We start from the raw sequence: 24,018 nt of genomic DNA, 5'->3' as shown, positions 1-24,018 counted from the left end.
TCAATTGTAAAATTTTTAATGTTTATAAAATTTTGGTTTTATTTACAACGCTCATCCAATATTACATCATCAAACAAATACAGATCTATAGTAAATGTCAACAATTGAGCATTAATAAGTCATTACAATTGTTTAAAAATATAATAAACTTAAAATTATTTTGTTGATGTTTACATAAACGTATGTGTAGAGCACATATAATTTTGATCTTCTAATTGCGCACTCCAAAGAGTGATACAAATCTCACTAAATATATTATTATTTTTTATTTTGTTTTGTTTTTGTTTTTTTTTTTTACATGGTAGGTCTTGTTGATGTAATAGGTACAATTGTAACCATGTGCTTAGTTATTTATCATCATCATAATAACAATGATAATGATAATAATAATAAGAATAATAATAATAATAATAATAATAAAATAATATATATATAAAAAAAAAAACAAAATTGTTATAGTTTAGAAAAAATACTATCCACCAGTAATAAATCCTCCTGCAGAAGTACGACAATTGTTAATTCTATCACCCAATAGTGCACCACTTTCCATTTCGCTCTCCTGAGTATTGGCAGTCTGTAAGTTGTTAGTAGCATCAATAGTAACAGAAGTAGTATTACGTTGTCGACATAAATATGGCGTATCAACTGGGGACGGTGTGTCGCGACCCTAAAACAATTAAAACATATAAGAATATTTATTTCATGATTTTACTACTTTAAATGCTTATACCTGTTTTGACGGGCCACAACATGTTTGCAATTGACACGGTATGTCAGTTTTTGGACAATCCAATACACAATCTTCAGTAGGAGTCTGGTTTTCGTTCCTATTTTCGGTTACCTATGTTTAGATATTGCATAAAACCAAAATCTATTAATACTAAATAAGAAAATGATTAATAATATGTTATAACATACCTCAACTTCCACAAATTCAGGTTGAATGGTAGTTGAATGAATACCTTCATTATGGAAAAATTCTTTAACTTTTTCTGCTAACTTCATATATTCTGGTAAATTTCTACACCTAGTAATAATTACATAATAATACAATTATATTAGGTATTTCTCTAATTAAAATTAAACTCAAAAATATTAATACCTTATATGTGCAGATGCTATAATTCTATCTCCAGCCAATTGCCACACATGGAATTCGTGTACAGCTAAAACTCCATCAACTCTGTCTAAAAGTCTTTTTTGTATGGCATCTACTTGAATATGAGTAGGAACAGTCTGAAGTAGAATAAGTGCAGACTCTTGCAACAATGGCCATACTGAGTGCAAAATGATTATAACCATCAACAAACTCAAAGCAGGATCAATGTAATCGCGGTATTTCCAATCAGTCAACCACACAATCTAAAAACAAGCACAATTTAATAATAATCTACATAAATGAATAAAAATCAGAAAGTCAATACTATTGTTTATTTAATGGATACCTAATATAAACAAAAATTGTCTAGCTTCTAAACTTCAATTAAACCAACAGTCCATATGAAAAATTATCAAATCAATTATAACAATAATTAATTACTAAGAACAACTTAATCTATTATCCTTGTTCTACTTGTTTCAAAAATTAAAATTTATAAGAAAATTATAGCTATGTATTGAAGAATTTCCCCAGCACTACTGGTAATCAATATTAGTATCAACTCATAATAACACTATCGGTTCATAGGACATCAAACATATCAATAAACAATATATTATTGTATGTACTATTTAGCAAAAAATAAGAGTAATGTAACTCCTTACATAATATCTGTTTTTACTACTTTTATGAACAAATAACAATGTAACAATATGCTTTTTAACAGTAGTTTGTATTATTTGTTTTATTTATTATTGGTTTATAGATTTAGAACTCAATACAGCAGGTTAGCAAGGTTGGGTATTAACGAGTTAAAAAGTTATTTTTAACTAAATTATTTAATAAATTGCATTTTAGTAATAATTACTAATTTAAAAAGTTAATTGTTTTTTGTAAATATGCATTAACTTCAGTAAATTATTTTTAGTGTCACATTAAGTTAATTTTTTCTTAATATAAATTATAAACCTTAAGAATTTAAAATATATTATTTTTTTTTATTTAAACAAAAAAAAAATGTCGGAAATATCAAATATTTGTAAATAATTATGTTATATGAATTATGAATAAAGCCCTACCAAATTGTACTATCAAAGAATATCACTATTAATGGATTCTATAATTGTGATCAAAATAACTTACATAAATACAAATGTACACAAAATATATGAAAATAAGTAAATAATTATTAAGTTTATAATAATATATACTGTATAGTATTATGTACCACATTTAAGTAATACATAACATATTATATAATAAAAAATTAATAATATAATTGTAATTCTATACAATTTAATATAAATAGATAATGGATATTTAACAGAAAAGAAGTTATATAGAGTAAGTGGGTAACCATTGTTGAGAAAATAAAAATAAAACTAATGTATCCAATATCCCATACATATTTTAAGGATTGTATACTTATTAGTCATTATTAATTAATAATTAATAGTTATTTTTATATCTATCTAATAATAAAAAATATTTAAAAAAAATTAATTAATTTTTGTGTAGGCAATAAGTATAACTATAAAATATTAACACTTAAGTTTTAACAACGTTGGGTAAATAATTATGAAGTAGGTGTTTAGCTGAAATTTAAGTATGGATGCAGAATACCTTAGTCCTTAGTTATAATAATGATTATATTACTTTAATTGTAATAATATCATATACAAACCCTATACCAGTGGTTCACAATATTTTTTTTTTTTTTGGGAGCTTTATAAAAATCACACACTATAATAATATAATATATGATGCTTTATATTTTTCACAGAACACTAGTGCCGCACAATACTAGTTGAGAATCATTAAAATTTACAATCAAATAATATGGTAAAATAAAATAATAGTTTAATTAAATATTTTATTTTTAATATTAATTATTACATATTGCATAATTAATTACATTCTAATAACAGATTTGATTATAATAATTAAAAATAGTTATAGATTATTAAATAGAGAAATACATTAATATAATTTAATTATTTTATGCAATTTCATCATTGATTTAAGTATTAAAATATCGAAGTACCTACAGCAATTAAATTAAATATAAATATTTTTAATAAACGAATGCAAGAAGGTATTTCTCTGCTGTACATTAGGTGTCAGTCGATAACTATTATGGCCTATGGGTGTATTACATTTGAATTCAATAATATATCATTATTATTTATACATGAAAAAAAAATTTGAAAAGAAACGATTTGACAGTCTATATTATTAAGGATATTTTGTGATTAACTTATTCAACTCAAAATATAAAAACATCTTTCTGTAAATACCATAAAACAGTGAAAATAGATTCATGGTATAAATAGATAATAAGATACCTAATATATGTAAAATATTTACCCACATATTTTTTTAAATTATAACAAAATATTTAACACTATTATTTATTGTGTAAATAAGTTATTTCGTCATCATTTAAATATAAAATGTTTATAAAAATAATTGTTTTAAAATATTTTTTAGACTATGGATCCAATATGAATTACTTATGGGAATAGCTCAACATGAGTTGAATGTGTTTTTACATTTCATCATATAATTAAAATGATATAATATAAGCATAAAAATTTCAAGTATCCACAGTTATTGGTTTTGAAATTAGACCAAAAAAACAAAAATTGTTTAGAAAGAAATAGTTATTATACGGGTAAATATCCAATGTTGTAAAATTCAGAACTTCAAATGCACATAAAAAAATGTATTTGGCTCTGGTAGAATTTTTTTTTTTTTCAAAACGGTTGAAAAACTTATAAAAATCTTGTATTTATTTTCAAATCTTAGGTCTAAACAGAAAATCATTTATGTATTTCTAATTACAAAATTGTACTTTTCAAAATTTGCAGGAATTTTATTAAAATTAAATATTGTGATTAAACATTTTTAAATAAAATTTTTAACTTTTCATACATTTTTATCAACACTTATAAAAAAAAACCTTAAGTTCAAAATATTTTGAAATTAATTATACCCTATACACAAAATGATAATATAAATACTTGTTGAAAATTTTCAGTTTCTGCGGCAATTTATTTTTGATTTATTACAAAAGTCAAAATCTGGTTAGGCATAAAAATTCAAGTTTTCTTTAATTTTTTATGTTTTCTGATTATAAAAAAGTACTGAGAATGTTTAATTTTAAGCTCCCAAAGTACAAACTAAACTTAATTGTCTATCCAAAACAACCCTCAAATTGTGATGAAAAATTTTATTCAATACTTATAAAAAGAATAAAAAACATCATTGTAAAATCAATACATTCATTGCTCTGCTTAGAATCTAAAAAGTAACTATTTTTTAATCAAGTTACTTTTGCTTTCTGATTGTGTTTAAAAGTTTAAAAAAAGAAAATTAACTTAAATTCATAAACTAAATAAATTTAATTAATTAAAAAATGAGTAGGCTTGCCCAGAACTGCAGATAAATTATTGGTGTTAAAATGGTTACAATTCGCAGCGTTTGTAAACTAATTAAGCAACTATCTTGATAATAATATATGAAAAAAAAACCTAGAAAATTTTTTTTTTAGTGGAGTTTACATAGGTCAATAAACAATGAATTTTTGAGTTGCTATTACAAAAAGGATGGGAAACACTGGTTTATAGTATTCTTCATTAAGTCATAATTATAAATTAGTTGCTTTTGAATAATTTTAAATGAAAAATGTACAAAAATATTTAATGAATATTCTTATGAACAATTTTCTCATAAAATATATGAAATAGTTGACCAACATATTATATTATAAACAATATCAATCAGAAAAATAAGCTTTTCTGTCTCATTTTTACACTATGAAAAAAAAAACAAATATGAAAAATTTGATTAAAATAAAAAAGCTAAATTTCTATACATACCAAAGCTGATACAATTACAATGACTGAACCTAATGCATCAGCTAGAAGATGTAAAAATACACCTCGCATATTCATATGACCAGCAGAAGATTCATGAGTGTGATTGAGTGGTACATTGAATCGATGATCGTTATCGTTGTCATCAGTAGCATTAGCACTTGCTCCAGCGCTTACTAATTGAGTTAATCGTGTGTGGCTACGTGATATACCACCATGTGAATGACCATGTCCTCCTCCACCATGAGCTAAAATATATTAAAATATAAAAATATAAACTGAAAATCTTAAGGAAAAAATGAATATATTACCATGGAACAAAAATAAACCCAAAATATTGACAAATAATCCCAAAACTCCAACCACGACAATGAATTTTGGATTGTGGATAGTCTCTACTTCAATAAATCTTAAACAAAATAAATTATAGATACAATTTTTACATATTATTTAGATAGATATATACACACCTCTTACAAGCTTCAACAGTAATTGAAAAACACAAAGCTACTAAAAACACAGCATTTACTAGTGCTCCAAGTACTTCAGCTCTGGCCCATCCAAATGTATTTTTTGACCATTTTTTTGGTGACATCTAAGAATAAATTATTTGTTAACTGTAATCGAAATATTCATAAATTTAAAAACATAGGAATCTAGAATGGTTTTTTTTTATAACCAGATACTTGTCAAATAGAACTTTAAGTTATCATTCTATCAATGAAAGAACGATTTAATATTATGTTAGCACTACGACGTTTGCATAACAAAATTATGTGTATTCAAGTCTCAAGAACGCGTATGATCATTGACTGGATCAAGTGTATTTAATTACATTTATATTAATTTTTAACGACTCTTAATGGACTGCGGTATAAAACTCGAACAAACTACAATAACGTGTATTTCGATTCTATTCACTAGTGAAATAGGTATGCGTGCTCATTAATATTAAAATAGCTAAAATTTATTTAAAAGTTAAAAAGATGCATATATGTATATATATGTATCTATATATATTATACATATATAATTATGGATAATATACGCCTATTTTTTAAGACCAGATTTTAAATACACGATTTCAATTTTCGACAATAATATTAGATATCATATTTCTACTACTATATTGATTCTTACTTTAACAGATAAATATGCGACCACCAACGCGGCGACGTCACTAAGCATATGAAAGCTATCCGCGACAAGGGCCATGGAGTTGGTAATATAGCCGACGATGATCTCTACTAAAAAGAAAAATGTCGTCAGCCAAAACATGGTGATGAGGCGGCATTTTTTTCCGCTGTATCGACCCATTATGAATTAATCTGTAAAAATATAAATAAATAACAATAATATCAAAAACAGTAAATGGCTGCAATATATAACATATAATTTATATAACACACTGACACTATATAATATTATAATATGTCCTTATTATTTCTATATTCTATTTATATACGTAAAACAGCGAAATCCTACAACAGAGCGTGAAATACACAACTATAAATATTATATAATACGTGCATGTCATTACAACTAAACAATAGAAACAGCTGCAGATATACTTTACATTACACGCATGAATCAAATTAATAAAATAATGATAATTTCCATTGCTTGATAGTTTGCAAAAGATAAAGAAAAAGGATATTCTTACAAAAGTATATTTAATCATCTCGAAATGTATTAATATTTTAAGTTATTTACAATTTTGATTAGAAAAATAAATAGTAACCAAGACTTTACGGGGTACCATCAACACCGATTACTAACGTTTACTACTAACGTTCATCTGAACTTCAAATACTTATTAGTTATAAGTACCTAATTAACCATTTGTTCGATAGTCATTCAGAATGTAAAAAAATTAAGATAACGATTAAAAATTGAAAAAATATAATTTTGTTTAGTTGCAATTTATATTCAAAAATATTTTCAAAAACTTTAAATTAATGCTGTTAAAGAATTTCAAATAATAAATGTTTACTGTTAAAATAATCATCCTGTATAATATGAGACTACATCAAGCTGCGCGCGCGCTGTTTAATTTAATTACAACTAGAGAAACGACGCGCGATGACGCTCGTATCATAGTTATAACAGCCAATTTTTAAAACTACTCAAAACAAAACAAGATATGGTAGTCGAACAAAGATGTTATTTAAATTAAGTACACGTTTTATTTCAAACACTCAAAATTGTAATTATTTTTCATTAGACGACAAGTGTTCTTCCTGACTTGTTTTTTTTTTTAAGATCACGAATATTTGTATTTTTTTAATTACTTTACTTTCAAAAAATTTTTTTTTATTAAAATCGATGCAATACCAATCTGAAACAACACTTATTTATAGAAGCACAAAATCGTACTGTACTCCTGTACAATAATTTAAGCTATACATATTATTATGTAGGTAACTGGTATTACATAAGTCATAATTGTTTAGCGTAAACCTCTAAAAATGAATAATGAAATCAACTTTAAAGGATGTGGGTATGTTATAGTAAAAATATAAATTGCAAAATAATGTTATTATTAAAACGATTTTTTTTTTGTTATTCGATTTAAACTATATTTTATTACCTAAATTAATATGGTTTTATTATTTGGCGACGTAATTATATTTCACGAAAATATTCTCATAATATAATTTATTATGAAACACCCGAACTAATAATAAAATCCATGTGGGTTTGACTGTTTGAGCATACCGATGTTACATAGTTTTGCAAATTTAACATCAGCAGAATAATATCTATTTCTAAAAGATAACAATTTGTTTAATTTACAGTTACCATTACTATAAACAAAATACTATGCTGCTTATAATGCTTTGAAAACAAAATGAATACATTCATCAGTTAATAAATATTTTACGAGTAGGTACCATAATATGTAATATGACTTAAACATATTAAAGCTTATTCTTCGAGTTTTGTATACCACAAACATATCAAAATACTTATTTTGAAATATTATATATTTTATAAAAAATACAAACAACTAAATTATCATCCAACTCCCACGTTATAAAAAAAAATCAATATACAATAATGGCATCATATAATATAAATGGAACGATTACAGTTACTGTTACCTATTTTAATGAATTACATTTGAGTGCCAAGAAGATTAGTGTACTTAAGTTTAATAAGTATAGTTAATTTATAAAGTAAACAGATAGACACTATAAATCAAATATAATAGTTTTAATATTATTAACAAAAGTATTTATATTAATTATTATTATGATTTATAATAAAGAATAATATTAATTTAATTAAACTATAACTCTTTAGGTGTCTTTATAATTTATAGAAAGATATTTCATGAAATGATATTCATTTTTTCTAAAAATTATGAAACCACGATTTAAATTGGTTTACTGGTTTAAAAAAAATTATCATTGAGTAAATTAATAGTATTAGTTTAATATCATAAAATATGTAAAATATTATTCACCATTATCGACAAAATAATAAAAACAATTGATAATTTAATCTTTAAGAATTGCAAATGTGTAATTAAGTCGAATATAGATATGTAAAAAGTATTAGAATATCTTTATTCTAACTAACGGGAAAACTTTTATCTTTGCAGACACTTCAATAAGTACTTAAAATTGATACCTAAGGAAGGTTACGGAGTAATAAAATTATTGAATTAAAAGAAATATTTTTATCATAGGTCAGTCAATGCAAGTACCTACTTTAGAGTTTAGTTTTACTTGTACTTAACTAAGTACTTTTCTTTTCTTCGAGACTAACAATTAAGTAGGTTAGGTCACCAAAAACTATTATTTACTCAATTATAATTTCAACGGTTTCGAGGAATTTTCACAACAAAAACTGAATATAAAATGTATTAAACAATCAGTATTAAAAAAATTAATAAATACTCGTCTTAATATGAATTTTATTAAATATAAATAAATGTATAATATAAAATATACAAACACGCACATCAAATATAATTATTTTTCTATACTACAAAAAAGTAAATGGGACTTATTTTTGTTAGAGCTATACAATATACTGCAGTGTTATCAGGATTATAAAGGTACCACTAAATATTACAGCTTGATGACTTTGTATTGAAGTGAATATTTTGGAAGACCTAGGGGGTACTTAAATACACATTTATTTATGATTTTCAAATTTTTAACCCTTTTGGCGTGCGCATGCGCAATACAATTTACATTTTTTAAATGGAAACACTATATTTGTATACATATATTCGAATAGGTTATTTTTTTAAACGTTTTTTCAGTTTTTTGTATAAAAAGTTTTTTCTATTTACAAAACTGACAAAGTTATTTAGTTAATGCATAATTCGTGTTTAACGAAATGCTCACTTATAACAACTGGAAATAATACAATAAAATAAGTGCCAAATAAATATTTCGTTTACCTTATCTGTTTACAAATAATAATTTAATAATAATTAAAGAATTATTATGAAATTGAATACATAATACATACCTATAATATTATACTACAACTAGTCCTATATATATAAAAATAAATTTAATTTCAATCAAATTTATAATTAGTAGTTCTATATATGGTTTTAATATAAATTTATAGATTCATATTTATACGCCATGGAAGTGATGCAAAAGCAGTTAGGTGTCCACGGCGTCGTCAAAAAAACAGTTACGTGGTTATTCCACGGGAATTTTGGTTAACTATTAACATCATTCAATGATAACTACAAAAACTTTATTTATAAAGGATTAACAATCAGGACACATATCGTGGATATCAATAAAACACGTAGAAATGTATAAGTAATTTGGACATTAATCATTTCATATTAAATTTTGTATTTTATACTTTAATAAATTATAGAAATATATCAAAAATCGTTAATTACTTTATAAAATATGGGTAGTTAAAAGGCGATTAACGATAAAAAACATTATTCAAATGTTCAAATAACATTTTTATTGTAGTTCCTATAAACTGTTGTCCTCGGTGGTGTATTTACGGGTAGAGGGGGGGGGGGGGGTCAACTGCCCCTTAGAGATTGATGATTTAGAAAATAAAAATAAAAAGCTTGATTTCATTTTATAATTTTATAATATTTATAGTTTTAGACATATAAACGTACCTATAATGTAATAAACTTTTCACTACTCCCTCCCCCCTAAATACATCAATAAATTGGAAATTATACACTACTGGTTGTCCTTAATTAATACCACTAGGCACTATTCAGTAATGATTGAAAAAAAACGTGGGTTATAACAATGGTTTTGCAAATTAATTTTACTTTAAATTTCACACGGAACAAACTGCATCGAGATAATCGTTAAGGGTTTAAAAGTGCAATTGGGAAATGTATTTCAATTTCTAACAAATAAAGTTTTTAGCAATATTTACTTAAGTTTGATACATTAGTATTAAATTAAATTAATATTAAAATAAATTTATTGTTACTAACAAGTAACAATTAATAAACATTCATTAGTCATTACTAATGTAAAACAAATACATAACTATATATACATATGAATTAATGATAAAAATTAAAAAACAATCAAAAATTAATAAAATAATTTAAGGTTTAATTCTCTAAATTGAATTATGATTTGTCTATAATAATAGCTGTATTTTTATAAATCATTAAATTACGAGAAATGATTGAGACTTATTATGTAAATATTTAATTCTTGATGATGACAATAGTCATTAAAATTCCCGTTCATACATACATTAGAATTTAGTTTTTTAAGAATACTCACTGAGTCACAGACCACAATATTTTGAATAAAAAAGGGACAATATTCGATTAATCGACATCACATTATCAGTTTAGGAAAAAAACAAGTAAAAACGGTTTAATCTTATCGAAATGTAATGTAATGGATAATTAGGGCACTTAAAAACCAGATAGGTACAATTATTTCGGTAAATTACAATTCAGTACCACCGTTATCTCAACTATGTTATAATATACATATTAAAATTGTTTTAGGTTTCTTAACTAAGTACAAATACAGGTAGGAATAGCATTATTATCATACCTTCTTATTGTATAACACAACTTAGGTATATATATTCATCATTAATTGAATAATATTTAACAATATTTACTTAGTGCAGGTTTTTTAATTTTTAATGTATAGTTTTTTTGACGTTAAGAAAATCGTTATTATTATTATATTATTATTTTTTAGTATATAATAAAATACAATTATTATAATTATTAATGTTATTATACACATAATAATTATTGATAGTATAATTATACTACCGGTTCCTGATGTTCCTATAGTAAAAATAGTATTATAGAGGTAAAAATTATGAAATTTACATTTATATTTTTATCCCACAAGTGCTATTTTATTATTATTAAAATGTATATCAAAATTTTAAAGTAGTAAGTAATTAGGTAACCTTTTTTATAATTAAAATACTATCATCCTAATTGATAAAATTTTAAATAATTTATAGGTTATATTATATAATGTACAAGTTGGTAAACACCATTGTTACCATAAATACCGAATAAAAACAGAATACAAATACACACACACCCAATCACTACCTGCAGAATAGCGGTAGGTAAATAAATTTCCATAAAACATTCCCAAAATGAGAAAAAATAATGAAATTAGAATGATTGTAATAAAGTAGAATACAATTATTAACAATTCTTATTGTTTGATGTGTAATAAGTAATAATTAATAATAATTATATTATAAACCTATTTAAAATATAACGGTTAACAAATATGTACAAAAAATACATAAATAGACACAATTATGAAAAGCAAGAGGGGAATATTTAATTTAGTCAAATAATAAAAATGCACAATTTATAATAATTATTATTAAACATAAACATCTTATATAATATACTATATAGTATATACTATTATTGACTTTTGTATAATTTAATCATCATCACGTCATGTTATTCTTATTATACCTATATACATTTTACATTAAAATTTTCTTTTATTATTTAAATTATTAACTTTTGGAAAGCATAAAAATAATTTGAGTTAATGGCACATTGAAACAGCCGTGCGCTTGACGTTGAAAAACGAGTTAAAGGTGTTTAAGATCGATATATTTTTATGCATATGGAGTTCTGGGTTAGATTTAACATATAAATATATAATCGTGGCGATTATATTTTAAAACCGGAAATAACAAACTCACATGACGAATCGGTTCGGAAGATATTCTGAAATTAATTTCCAAAAACAACCCAACACGATTGTGTGTCGTTGATCAATTACATTTTTAATTTAGGCGATTTAGCGACAATCGCCTCTAAATTGTACTCTGCCATGTGCCCACAATCTATAGTCTATAATACATTATTAATACAATAAAACATGGGTTCATCTATAGTTAAAGAGAATATTATTAGTTTTGAAAATTAAATTATAGATATTTAGATTCATGAATCAAGTAGATAAGTACACAGAAATCAAACAAAGATTTGTTTAAATTGTAATGTAATAAATAATAATAATAATTCTAAACCTTTATATTATGAGTGAGAAGTTTTAAAAAATAAAAACAGATATGTAGGTAGCCTGGTTGGACAAAATTCAGCGGAAATGCCTTGTGGCTTATGTGAAAATGTCTAAATAAATCGTCAAATAAATTGAATATCAAGTAAAAAATCATTTCTATACATTAAGACATTAAATATAATTTGTATATGTGTAAATTATAGTCAGTTTTCAGTACTCATAGTCATAAAGTTATAGTCATATAATCTATAATTAATTTTGTGGTCATCCCACCGACCACAAATATAATAATAATAACTAATACAATTTTTATTTTTTATTCATTATTCAATATAACACACAATTATACAGCCATATAGGTAAACATTTATAAAATTATAATATTATTTTAAGTTTTAAACATTAAATTCCTTTAAATGTTGTAAACATCCGGTAATTTTCGTGGTAGTTTCCGGTAATATTCTTGGAAGCATGTACCTTACGCATATTGCATATACCCATAAATATATTAATCATAAAATAAAGATTACTATGAAATATGATGACCTTGGTATAAAAGACTACTACCTTGATATTAATATACAAAATACAAATACTATCAATAATACATAATAATTCTTACATATGACGAAGAATTCCTACCCATTTTTACATGCTATATTAATAATTTTTCATAGTGTTATGATAATTTAAAAACACTTACCTAACCCGATGATAACGATAAATTTATAAATAAATAAAATAATTTTATTGAATTATCAGTTATATAAAATTACCTATACAAATTTCACAACTAAAAATAGGTATATTGTACATCACACTCAACATGATATATCTAAAATCCTGTAACACTAAAAATGTTAACCTTTAGGTCCAAATGCATTAACCTATATAACGACCAAGTTAAGGCCTATCTGGTGCATTATCTACATGGGACGAAAACTAGTTTATTAGTTATAACTTATAACTTATAAAGTTATAACACATGACTGATCATTATCTTAATAAATTTGTTGTACTATAAACTAATTTTGATATCCTCATAAAAAGTTATATTTGTGTAATGTGTATCCATGGATTGTTAGTTTTAAAATTAAAAAGTATAAAACAAAAATTTTCTTAACAAAAAGTTACCATCTTATATATTGATTTATAAACATAAATAATTAAAATAGGTAGGTAGTTCACAAAACATTTAATATTTATGTAAATTTTAAGTTATTTTTTAAATAATTGCATTTTATGAACCTACTTACATAAATTTAAACCATAATATTATCTAATGTGATAATGGCATCAATAATCACTAAATGAATGCTTACATAAAAAAATATTGAGCATTCAAGTCATTCAACAAACTTAACAGACATAAAAAAATATTAAGTTGAATCTTAATTTAAGAACCTTCTCCTTTTTTGAAATTGTTTAGAAAATTAATGAACAGTGATTAATTTGAAAATATATTTTAAATCAATGTGAAACGTATAATACATAATTATATAGCTATTACATTTATAAAACAAAAAGTTCATCATACTTTGTGTAGGTAGAAAATAAAAAAAATTACTCAGCCTGCATAAATATATTAACTACTGGTTTTTATATTTATAGAATACTTTATTGTTATTAAAATATGCATTATAATATGATTTTTTGTAAATTGTTCTAGAGAAACAACCAATTAAAAAATAGAATAGTAAACTAAAAAAGTTTTTATATGATAAATACTAGGAAAACGCTATAAGATCTGCTATAAAAAATTACAAACACTAGTTTTAAAATAGAATGGGTGGTTCAGCAAAAAAACTTTATGAATTAAACAATACATTTCCATATGCATGATATATTTTTAAAATAATATTAAATTAAAAGCTTTCGATCGATACTGGAACATGTAGTAAAGATTTAGTAATTACATATGTTTTTTTAAAATTTAAAACCATTTGTTGTTTTACTGTTTAATTACAATAATTACCCATAGACCATAACATAGTACAAAAAATACAGTCAAATAATTATTTAAGAGTACTATAATGAAAGAAAAATACTTGGAACAATTATAAGCACAAACTTAACAAAAAAGACTTAATAATTTTAATTTATTTGACAATCATAAACTAAGGTAAGTATCAGCTAAGTACATTTATCAAGATTACCAAGATAAATATTATAATTTTTTTTATTGTAAAACAGAACAAAATTCTGTTAAAACACGTAGTTACATATATTAATATAAGTAATAACTAACTACTTAAATTGTATATAGCCATTAATTAATCCAAAGTGACTACAAGAGCAAAATTACCTCGAAAATTAGTAAAAGATCATCTGAAATAAATATCTATGCACATTGCACGCGGCACACTTATGTGAATAAAATTGTATTTTTTTTTTTTTTTTTTTGGTACTTTTCCAAGTACAGTGAAACTAATAAAATCTATTGTGACAAAACAAGTTCACTTTTTATAATAGTTATATAAAGATAATTTTTAATAAAATAAAATGAATAGGTATAGGAATGATAATACTTAAGTGTACCTTAAGTGTTATTCATTATTGTACTAAATAGATATACTGAAGATATTACTGGGGATATTACAATGAGCAAAAAACATGAATACTGCAAATTTAGTGACAATTGTTGTAAAAATTGGAAAATTAAATTTATCAAAACATATATGACAATCTAATAATTTAAAAAACATTATTTTAATTCTTAAATTTAAATCATACATTATTAAAATATATTAACCAAGACATTAAAGATACTATTTATAACAATGAACAATATTACTGAAACATAGAATACTTTTTTGGACACATATTAAGCTTCATTTAATTTAAAAGGTAATAAAAAAACTTTAAATAATTATACTGGGTAATCTTTTTTTTTTTAATTTACACCTTTAACATTTTTTTTTAATAAATAATAGAACAATTTAACTATTACTATTTTGTACTTCATCAATAAATATTTTAATAATAATTGATTAAAATTGTACAATTTGATTTCAGTACAAACATTGACATACCACAGCACAAATGTAGCTAATTTATTTTGAGAGTACTTTAATTGACAGTTGTAAGTATAAAAATTATATAATATTTTTAGTGAATGAATGTTTACAAAACTATACTTCAGCATTATAAACAAAGAACTTTTTAAATATATACAACAAAAAAGATATAAATTATATAAGAACAATTTTATTTTTTTTATCTAATATAGTCTTAAACCGAATGCCTCCACTATATTTTCAAGGATCACATATCTCTAATTCAACGGAAGTCAAATATCTTAGAATTACTCTCGACAAGAGACTAACCTGGGATCCATATTTCTCATCCACGTGGGCACGGGCACATTGTAGTTTCGAATAAAATGTTTTAAATTATTTGGTGGCTAAATGGTAAACTTAGTTAATAACTAAGGTGCATTAGTATGCATGATAATGCATACAGTTATCCAATGGAATACTTGTATGATACAAACTTTGAATGGCTTTGCACAGCACAAAAATTGAATCCTGTATGCTCAAATACAAAATAGATCTAAAAGAGATTTGTGTATAATGCAAATTAGTTATAGGTTGGTAGCTTTGATTTTAAAATTGGACAAACAAAAAATTTTATTATCTATTGAAATTTTTTTTTAGATGAACACATATTCATTTTTAACATTATTTTGTTAAAAATCAAGATATTTGATTTACAAAGATATTAAGATTAGAATGCCTTAGCAATTAAAATATGAAGGGATCTCTTTAATATAAATGATACAAATACAAATTTGTCAGAATTTATGAATTTATGAATCACTTGAATTTATTTTAAATGAATTTGTAGTGTGCTACATTTTTCATACAGATCATTTCCCACAATAAGTATTGTAGTGTTGTTTATGTAAGTGGCGTAAATGCTAATGCTAGTGCTAGCTCTAATTGCTAATGCTATTAGTTATTCAGGTAGGTATAATAGAAGTATAAATATTAAATAATTTTGGAATAGGTTGCTTCTTGGGTTGCTGACTTACAGTAAATAGCAGCTTTCATGTCAGGCATTATAAGAACAGTTTTTAAGATATGGACTAACAGTATGGTGCTAAATACCAAAATAATTTAACTCGTAATTTAGTTTAAGTTTGAAAATCTAAATAATAATAATAATAATAATAATTTTTAAATAAACAATTTTTACAATTTTTATATATTTTATTTGTACAAATGTTTCTGTACATGATATAAAAAGTGGTGTTAATAGTTAGTATCATTTGAATAGGGTGGTATGAAATTTTTTATGAACAATGCATACAATTCTTATATAAGAAGTCGAGAAGTATTATTACTATATCATCATAATTAACCTATTATTCGTTGATAAAATTATAAAACACACCGGTAATATCGTAATCTAATATAGATAATGTTTACATAGGCAGTTTTCAATAGTAGTAGTGTTGATACAGAGTTGCCATGAATTTTATTGTCCCCACTCATCTATTAAACATTTAAACACAAATTTATACTAATGTATGTATAATGTATGATGTATACATAATAGTATATTTGTGAATAAATTATGTAGTGGCAATCACAAAACGTTTTTATCATAAACTTTGATTCATAATAAATTCATAACACAATAATATTGTTTATTAAGTAATTTAAGTATATATGAATAATTATGTTTATTGTTAAAATATTATAAGTAAATTTTATGAAGAAAATAAGTAGGACAGCCACGGTAGCTGTATCTAAGTAGATTATAAACAAATTGAAGTGAAGTTAGGTATGCCACAAAATGCATTATTTTAGTGAATATAGATAAGTAGATATATATTAAATATACCAACCAAATTATAATCCAACCAATATAATTAAATAATAATAAGTATATTCATATCTAACTGTCTATATCCAAAATGTACTATTTAGTAGTTTTCAAATTTTTTATGTTAAACACTGCCATTGTATTATAGTTTATAGAGGTACATAAGTAATTGATTAAAAGATATTTTAACAGGATGTGAAATAAGACATTATATTTTATGTATTGAAATAATTCTTTTGAAAGATTAAATGTGCATTTTATATGGCTTAGTAATGGTGGTCAATAGTTTGTCATAAAGTCGGCGGATACCTATACTATATTTTATCAATAAACTATAGACCTTGATAACCTAAAACTAAGAAAAACAATTAGGTATTTCAAGTAGGAAGGTATAAAATATGAGGCAAAATATGTTTTCAATTAGAATTGCAATCTGTATAGATCTGAAGTTTTAAAGTGTTTTAGACATAAGGAGGTACCTATCAAGTAGGAAGAAAAAAATGATCCAATTACAAGGGCAAACATCATATATTTAAAATGCTAAATTTCTAATAATAAATAAGTAGGCTGGTACATGGTAAAGAAGTATATAATCAAAACATTTGATGGCCCTAGCCGGTATAAAAAAAAAAACTGAACTGATATACATATTTGTTATGATAATGATTCGTATCCAAATAAATTTATACCAGTTAAAATAGAATTTTAAGATGATATAGATACCTTTAGGTATCTCTAAGCACAACAAAACAAAAAGTGGAGGTAAGATTAACAGTTACTTCTAAATTTTAGGAGATGTAGGAAAAGACGAGTGTCTGGTAAAGTAGACAATTATTTTTGTTCATGTAGACTTGCCACTTGGGGTGGTCAGCTCAAAAATACGATATCAACATCATAATATTATTGTTGTTGTTGTTAATGTACTATTGGTGATTAGAGTAGTCAAGATGGGAACACTACGATAACAACTAATTAAAATAATATTATAGGTAATTGGTGACGTTCTGAGCGTGTATGTAGAGTTATACGACCGTTATCAGTATTTTAATTGTCGTACGCAACGACGTCTCAACAAACATCCGAGATACAACACGGATTTCCGACTGCGGTACCTGCTGCAAAACCATCGTCACCCTTACAAGCGTCGTCGTCGTTCGAGGAGGCTCATGTTTCGGCAGTTGTCACAAATAGAATATTCCGTCAGAAGCGCGTTAAGGACCAGGAACGATAACACCGAGAGAGAACGTTACGGTGACGACAACTCAAAAACGCTCAGTGGTTTGCGGGTGTGTAGCCAGAAGGTGCGGCGCGCGGACACGGCTTTGACTGCGAATTGTGACAACCGCTTCAGTGTAATGACTAATGACTAATGACAACGGAAAACAAGACTTGTTCGGGACCACCGCGACGATCGGTACGCGATGTAGTATTACATCGCACACGCTGGTCGGGAAAAAGCTCGCGCAATCACAACAAGGCAAAATAACAATAATGTACTTACGTATTTTCAAGACGCAAAGAACCGTCTATCGTCGCGTCTAACGCCTTCAGTGTCCGTCTGTGGTCGTCGTCTGCAAGTTTTTCGCACGGATGTCGACGAGTGGTCTAATGATGGTGAGCACTGCACACACGGTCGCGACTGGAGCAAACGCGCACAGCGAACAATAGACGATGAGCACGATAATCACCACGAACGCTGCGCAACGCCGAACTGACAGAGTGCCAGGCGGCCGGCAGGCCTCGAGGTGTATCGTCGCATAGTGCGCACGCGTGCGTCGATCACCTTGCGGAGTAGGGAAACCGCATACCCAATACCTGGTAAAGTTTGATCGTTGTGCCGTTATCGAGTGATAACGGAACTATGAAAGGATCATAATATTATTCAACACGCCAGTGGCTGGCCCGCTGGCCACTGTTTACCACCCACAATAAAGTCAAGGGTTCGATTGGAACGAGTTGCAGATCGACTGGCGACTACAGTTTACATTTATACTTTTTTGCTTTTGTTCTATTCTTTTATATACATTAACTTGCAGTAATAACAAAGCTATACAAAACAAATAGTAACCTTGGCCCGAAACACGATTTTGTGACGTAATGACCGTTTATTATTATTATTATACGTATACCTATCTAAGTGTTCAAACACGGCTACAGCTGCGGCGCGCTTGCGCTACTACAAGTGCATTATAAATAAAATTGTCTATAATATAATGATTAATGAATAATAAAACTATAAATAATTATATCCTAAAGACCTAAACAATAGTATATTACCACGTAGGTGTAAATATAATTATTATTTATGATTGTCATTTTGCCACTTTTAATTTAAAAATCAAAGATGAAGATCAGCAACGCGTACACATATCATACATTTGTATGTAATATGTATACAAAAGAAGACAAAATTGTAAAATCAATACATCCATATCCATCTCAAAATCTAAAATGCAATGTTTCGGGAGCGTAGTGTATGGGTTCTTCGCATGTTAGCGTACTCCTATGAATTATGATGTACGTATAATCATTTAAGTATATAACCTATATTAAAGCAGCTGAAGGAGTCACTACTATATAGTATATATTGTTATAAGAATTCAAGAAATAAAGCTTTTTGAGTGAGTAAAAGTTTTTTTATTGACTTTAAAGACTTTTTCGCTAATACCCATCTTAAGTAATGTACCTACATTTTAAGATTCTGAGTAGAGCAATAAAGATTGACTTAATTAATTTTACAATAATGTGATTTTTATGAACACATGCAAGTGCACGATAATTAGTTGGAAAAATGTTTCAATCTTAAATTATAATTTCTAATAGCAAATTGGATCTAATTTGTAAAAATTCTTTATATTTTTTAAAATTAATCAGATAAAACAAACAAAAAATTATGCAAAACCAGTTTTCAACAAAATTTCCTTTGGTTTTTTGGTGTTACTTGAATTATTTTAACACAACCGTAGCTATAGCGGCTATAGCTATAGTATAGCCTATAGGGCGCAGATACTTGAAATTTGATCCAAATTTTCATATTATCGCTTTCAATCAGTCTTGTTAAGTATTCAAATACTTGTATTTAAATACTAATTGCGGCACTGGGTAAGAATATTATTATTACCTATATATGGTAAATATAAATATATAATATATTATTATATTGTATATTATACTATCATGGTCATTCACTAACAAACAATATTTATATAATTATACATTATATATGTATCTATCTATCTATCTAGTGGAACAAAGAATATGATTTGAATTGATTCAAAATTCACATTAAACACAATATGGAAGATCCACTCCAATATTCCATAAAGTCAAAACTTCTGTATAATAAATGCTACATCATTAGATGTATAAATAAAATAAATAATAATAAAATCATCAAATCTAGTTACCTTTTTTTTTTTTTACTAGTTCGTCTAAAACTTCTTTTGCTGTAATTAAATATTTCTATAAATTTGAAATTGCCATAACTGTTAGGCCATTTAGCCGTTCCTGTAACAAATACATTTTCAACAATCCCCCCCCTTCGAGTGTTTCTTATTTTAGATTTCAGATAAATGAATGGTAGGTATATACTGTAAACTATGTATACGTGGTAAACTAAACTCGTAGCGATAATGATCTCATTTCTCATAACTTAGGTAATAACAACGATAATATCCTATAACATTTTATACACACTCACAGTAGAAGCATAGCTCTCCTTTTAGTCGAACCTACGTACATATTACATCTATATAGTATTCTCTATGAAAATAAGATAAGCTATAATAAAGTATAATCATAGTCGTCACTCGTCATTGACCATTTCGACCAAATAAACAATATTTTGATTCAAATACAAATAAACGAAAATAAAATTATAATGGCGGTATTCAGTATTGACAAAATTGTTAAAATTCAATAGCTTGATAGATCATAATATTACAAAATATTACATTATAATTTATAGCGCATACTGCATAATGTAAGCAAAAACCAAAAATAATAAAAAAGCCAATAGGGGGGGGGGGGATTTGACCCCCACGTCCCGCCATTGTGTACGCCACAGTTATCGTAATATATTATGTCTGATGTTATCCAAATAGGAATTGATATTACACTATTCACTTTATTGTGCTTAAAAATAACCTACAATGATCAACTATCTATAAAAATTGTATCATGCACACATAATACTACACGCAGAGACGTATTTAGGGTGACAGGGGGGCTTGAGTCCCGGATGGTAAATTTTGGAGAGCATTTTGATATAATATGGAAAATATGGTACCTAGGTTTTTCTTACCCGGAGCAAAAAATTCCTAAATACGTCTCTTATTACTCGCAATATTATTATAATTAATAATATTATTATAATAATATATATAATACTTCAAACACTTTGAACATGTCAAAATAATTCATAATACAAATATTACACTATTGCTTAACTCAGTGGCATGCTGAACAATTTAAGATTCTGAGCGGAGCGATTAAATGTAAGAATTTTACAATAATGAATAATTGGAAAAACTATTTATAGTATAAAATTAGAACTAATTATTAGTACTAACTACAAAAGAGAATCAACACTCTCGGCTGGACAGTGGCTATAAGCCTATAACCAACACACATAGATATATACTCTTAAGACTTAAAGCAATGCTCATATTCGGAGCATAGGTAGTTCTTCTAAGTTTTAATTTTGAAAAAAATAAAAATGTATCTAAACAAACTTCAATCAGTTTATATTTTACTATTTTATTTTGAAGAAAAGTCTTTAACTGTAGGTAAGCATTCATTCATTAATGTACGTTTCATAAAATGTTCTTTAGCCCCTTTTTCTTTACCGTCTGAAACGAATTCTTTTTATCTAGCTTTATCTTTGTCAAGTTAATCACTTATAAGTAAACATTATTTTGATGATAGTAAAAATATACTGCGGTCATCTGACGATCTGAGCAATTTTGGAATTTAGCTGCTTGACGACCACCATAAAACTCTTTAATTAATCCATTAATTAAATCCGCAATTAAGTCAGAAATATTTATAAATTAACAAATAACAATCCATACATTTTATAGTTATCCTTATACACATAAAAAAGAAAATCAGGCGTTTTTTGTTACAATTTTTTTTTTCAAATAAGGGTCCAAATGATCCTACGAGTAAATCACTCATTATTTTTAATTTTATGATAAAAAATAAAGATAAAATTTTTATCTTATTTGTTATTTTAGTTATAAATATCATAAATTAAGTTAAATTATAAAAACTATTATATATTATATGCCTAGGCTTTAAAAAGTTTAATAAAAAAATCAATTTATATACAAATCGACTATTTAACACACGAGGGTTATTCAACTAGTTATATTATATAATGAACGCTGTTATTTGTTTTAGATAATTTTTGTTATATCGTTAAGTATAAATGTACAAGTATATATTATTACATTATAAATGTATAAAGAATATAAATACCTACATAATAAAGGTTATCGGTACAGACGGTACACATCATGTAGAGCATCTTACGTAAAGTCGAAAAAAGGACTTTTCAAAGTCTATTAAAAGAATATGGAAGATCCGAGGTCGTCTTTAACCTTTTTGAGGCCCTGGGCAGTGATATAATGGGGCCCATACAACAGAGTAATATTAATTATTTTTCTTTTCTTTTTTATTATAACTATTAGCAATTATCCTTTTTTATCGAATTTTTCTCGAAGTCAGTCTATTTATCGGTTGGTGATCTGGCAAGAGTTCATCGATCGCGGGGTTACGTGCACAAAATGCCCAAAATGTTAGTAATGGAAAGAGGTGTTTGCCGAAGAACTTACGAACACGGGATTGGAAAATTATAACATCACTGAATGTCTCGTCATTTTGTCAACATCAAGAAATCACTTGACGAAGTTCAATGTTCGAAGTTGTAGGCAAAAGTAAACTGCGTTTGTCCATAAAATTGACGATCTGAGCACCACATTAAATCAAGTAATAATTATTTCTCGAAAAGTAGAATGTTTTTTTGAGATACAAAGGCGATACATAAAAAATTATGTTGAACTATGATCAAAAGCTAACATATTGGAGGAGTTAGAAGAAATTACAACCCCGGACGAATTAAAACATTCTAAACAGGATGGAGAGGAAAAAGAAACTGTGAAGTCACATTTTTTCTCTAAAACAATCAATGAGGATTTTTCATTGGCTAACTAACTAACTATATGATTTCTTAAAATAGACCATACAAAGATGTTTGCAAAAACATGGAGAATAAAAAACATATATATATATCACAAGTTTTTTTAAACTTCCTAATATATGTATGTATAATTAATTAATTATGTAAATTAAATTAACAAAAATATTAACCTTAATGTTGTGTTTTAAAATATAAAAATAAAAACTAACCTTGATTTAAGGTCGCGGTTATGATAGGTACATAATTTTGCTGGAACACAACCTCGATAGATTACAGTATTAGTTAATAATAATTAATTATTACACAATAAATAAACCTAATATTGGTCACTCATAATTTACAGACATTAATCTAAATTTTAGAAGATTTGTTTTTCTCGCATTACTTGTTGGGTAGTGAATATTGATCCGTTTTTGTAGAAATATAATTAGGATTTCAAAATCATTTGTATTTTAAAGAGCTAAAGGTACAATAAATTATATATATTTTTTTAATTAAAGGCTCATA

The 24,018-nt window shown here is 25.7% G+C and overlaps 1 protein-coding gene across 1 annotated transcript; it reads right to left on the bottom strand.

The window, feature by feature from the left end:
• On the bottom strand, nucleotides 1–19,042 carry LOC132922968 (proton-coupled zinc antiporter SLC30A1). Its single transcript, XM_060986730.1, has 9 exons — nucleotides 18,811–19,042; nucleotides 6,118–6,305; nucleotides 5,448–5,572; nucleotides 5,289–5,386; nucleotides 4,981–5,225; nucleotides 1,103–1,362; nucleotides 919–1,027; nucleotides 731–841; nucleotides 1–667 (listed from the first exon to the last, which is right to left on the bottom strand). The coding sequence occupies exons 2-9, from the start codon at nucleotides 6,292–6,294 to the stop codon at nucleotides 473–475; spliced, it is 1,320 nt and encodes a 439-aa protein (XP_060842713.1). The 5' UTR covers nucleotides 6,295–6,305; nucleotides 18,811–19,042; the 3' UTR covers nucleotides 1–472.
• Between the last annotated feature and the right edge of the window lie 4,976 nt (nucleotides 19,043–24,018).

This window comes from Rhopalosiphum padi, chromosome 2 (genome assembly GCF_020882245.1).
Source record: "Rhopalosiphum padi isolate XX-2018 chromosome 2, ASM2088224v1, whole genome shotgun sequence".
In the NCBI taxonomy this organism is placed as follows: Eukaryota; Metazoa; Arthropoda; class Insecta; order Hemiptera; family Aphididae; genus Rhopalosiphum; species Rhopalosiphum padi.
This window is presented reverse-complemented; position numbering and strand designations above follow the sequence as displayed.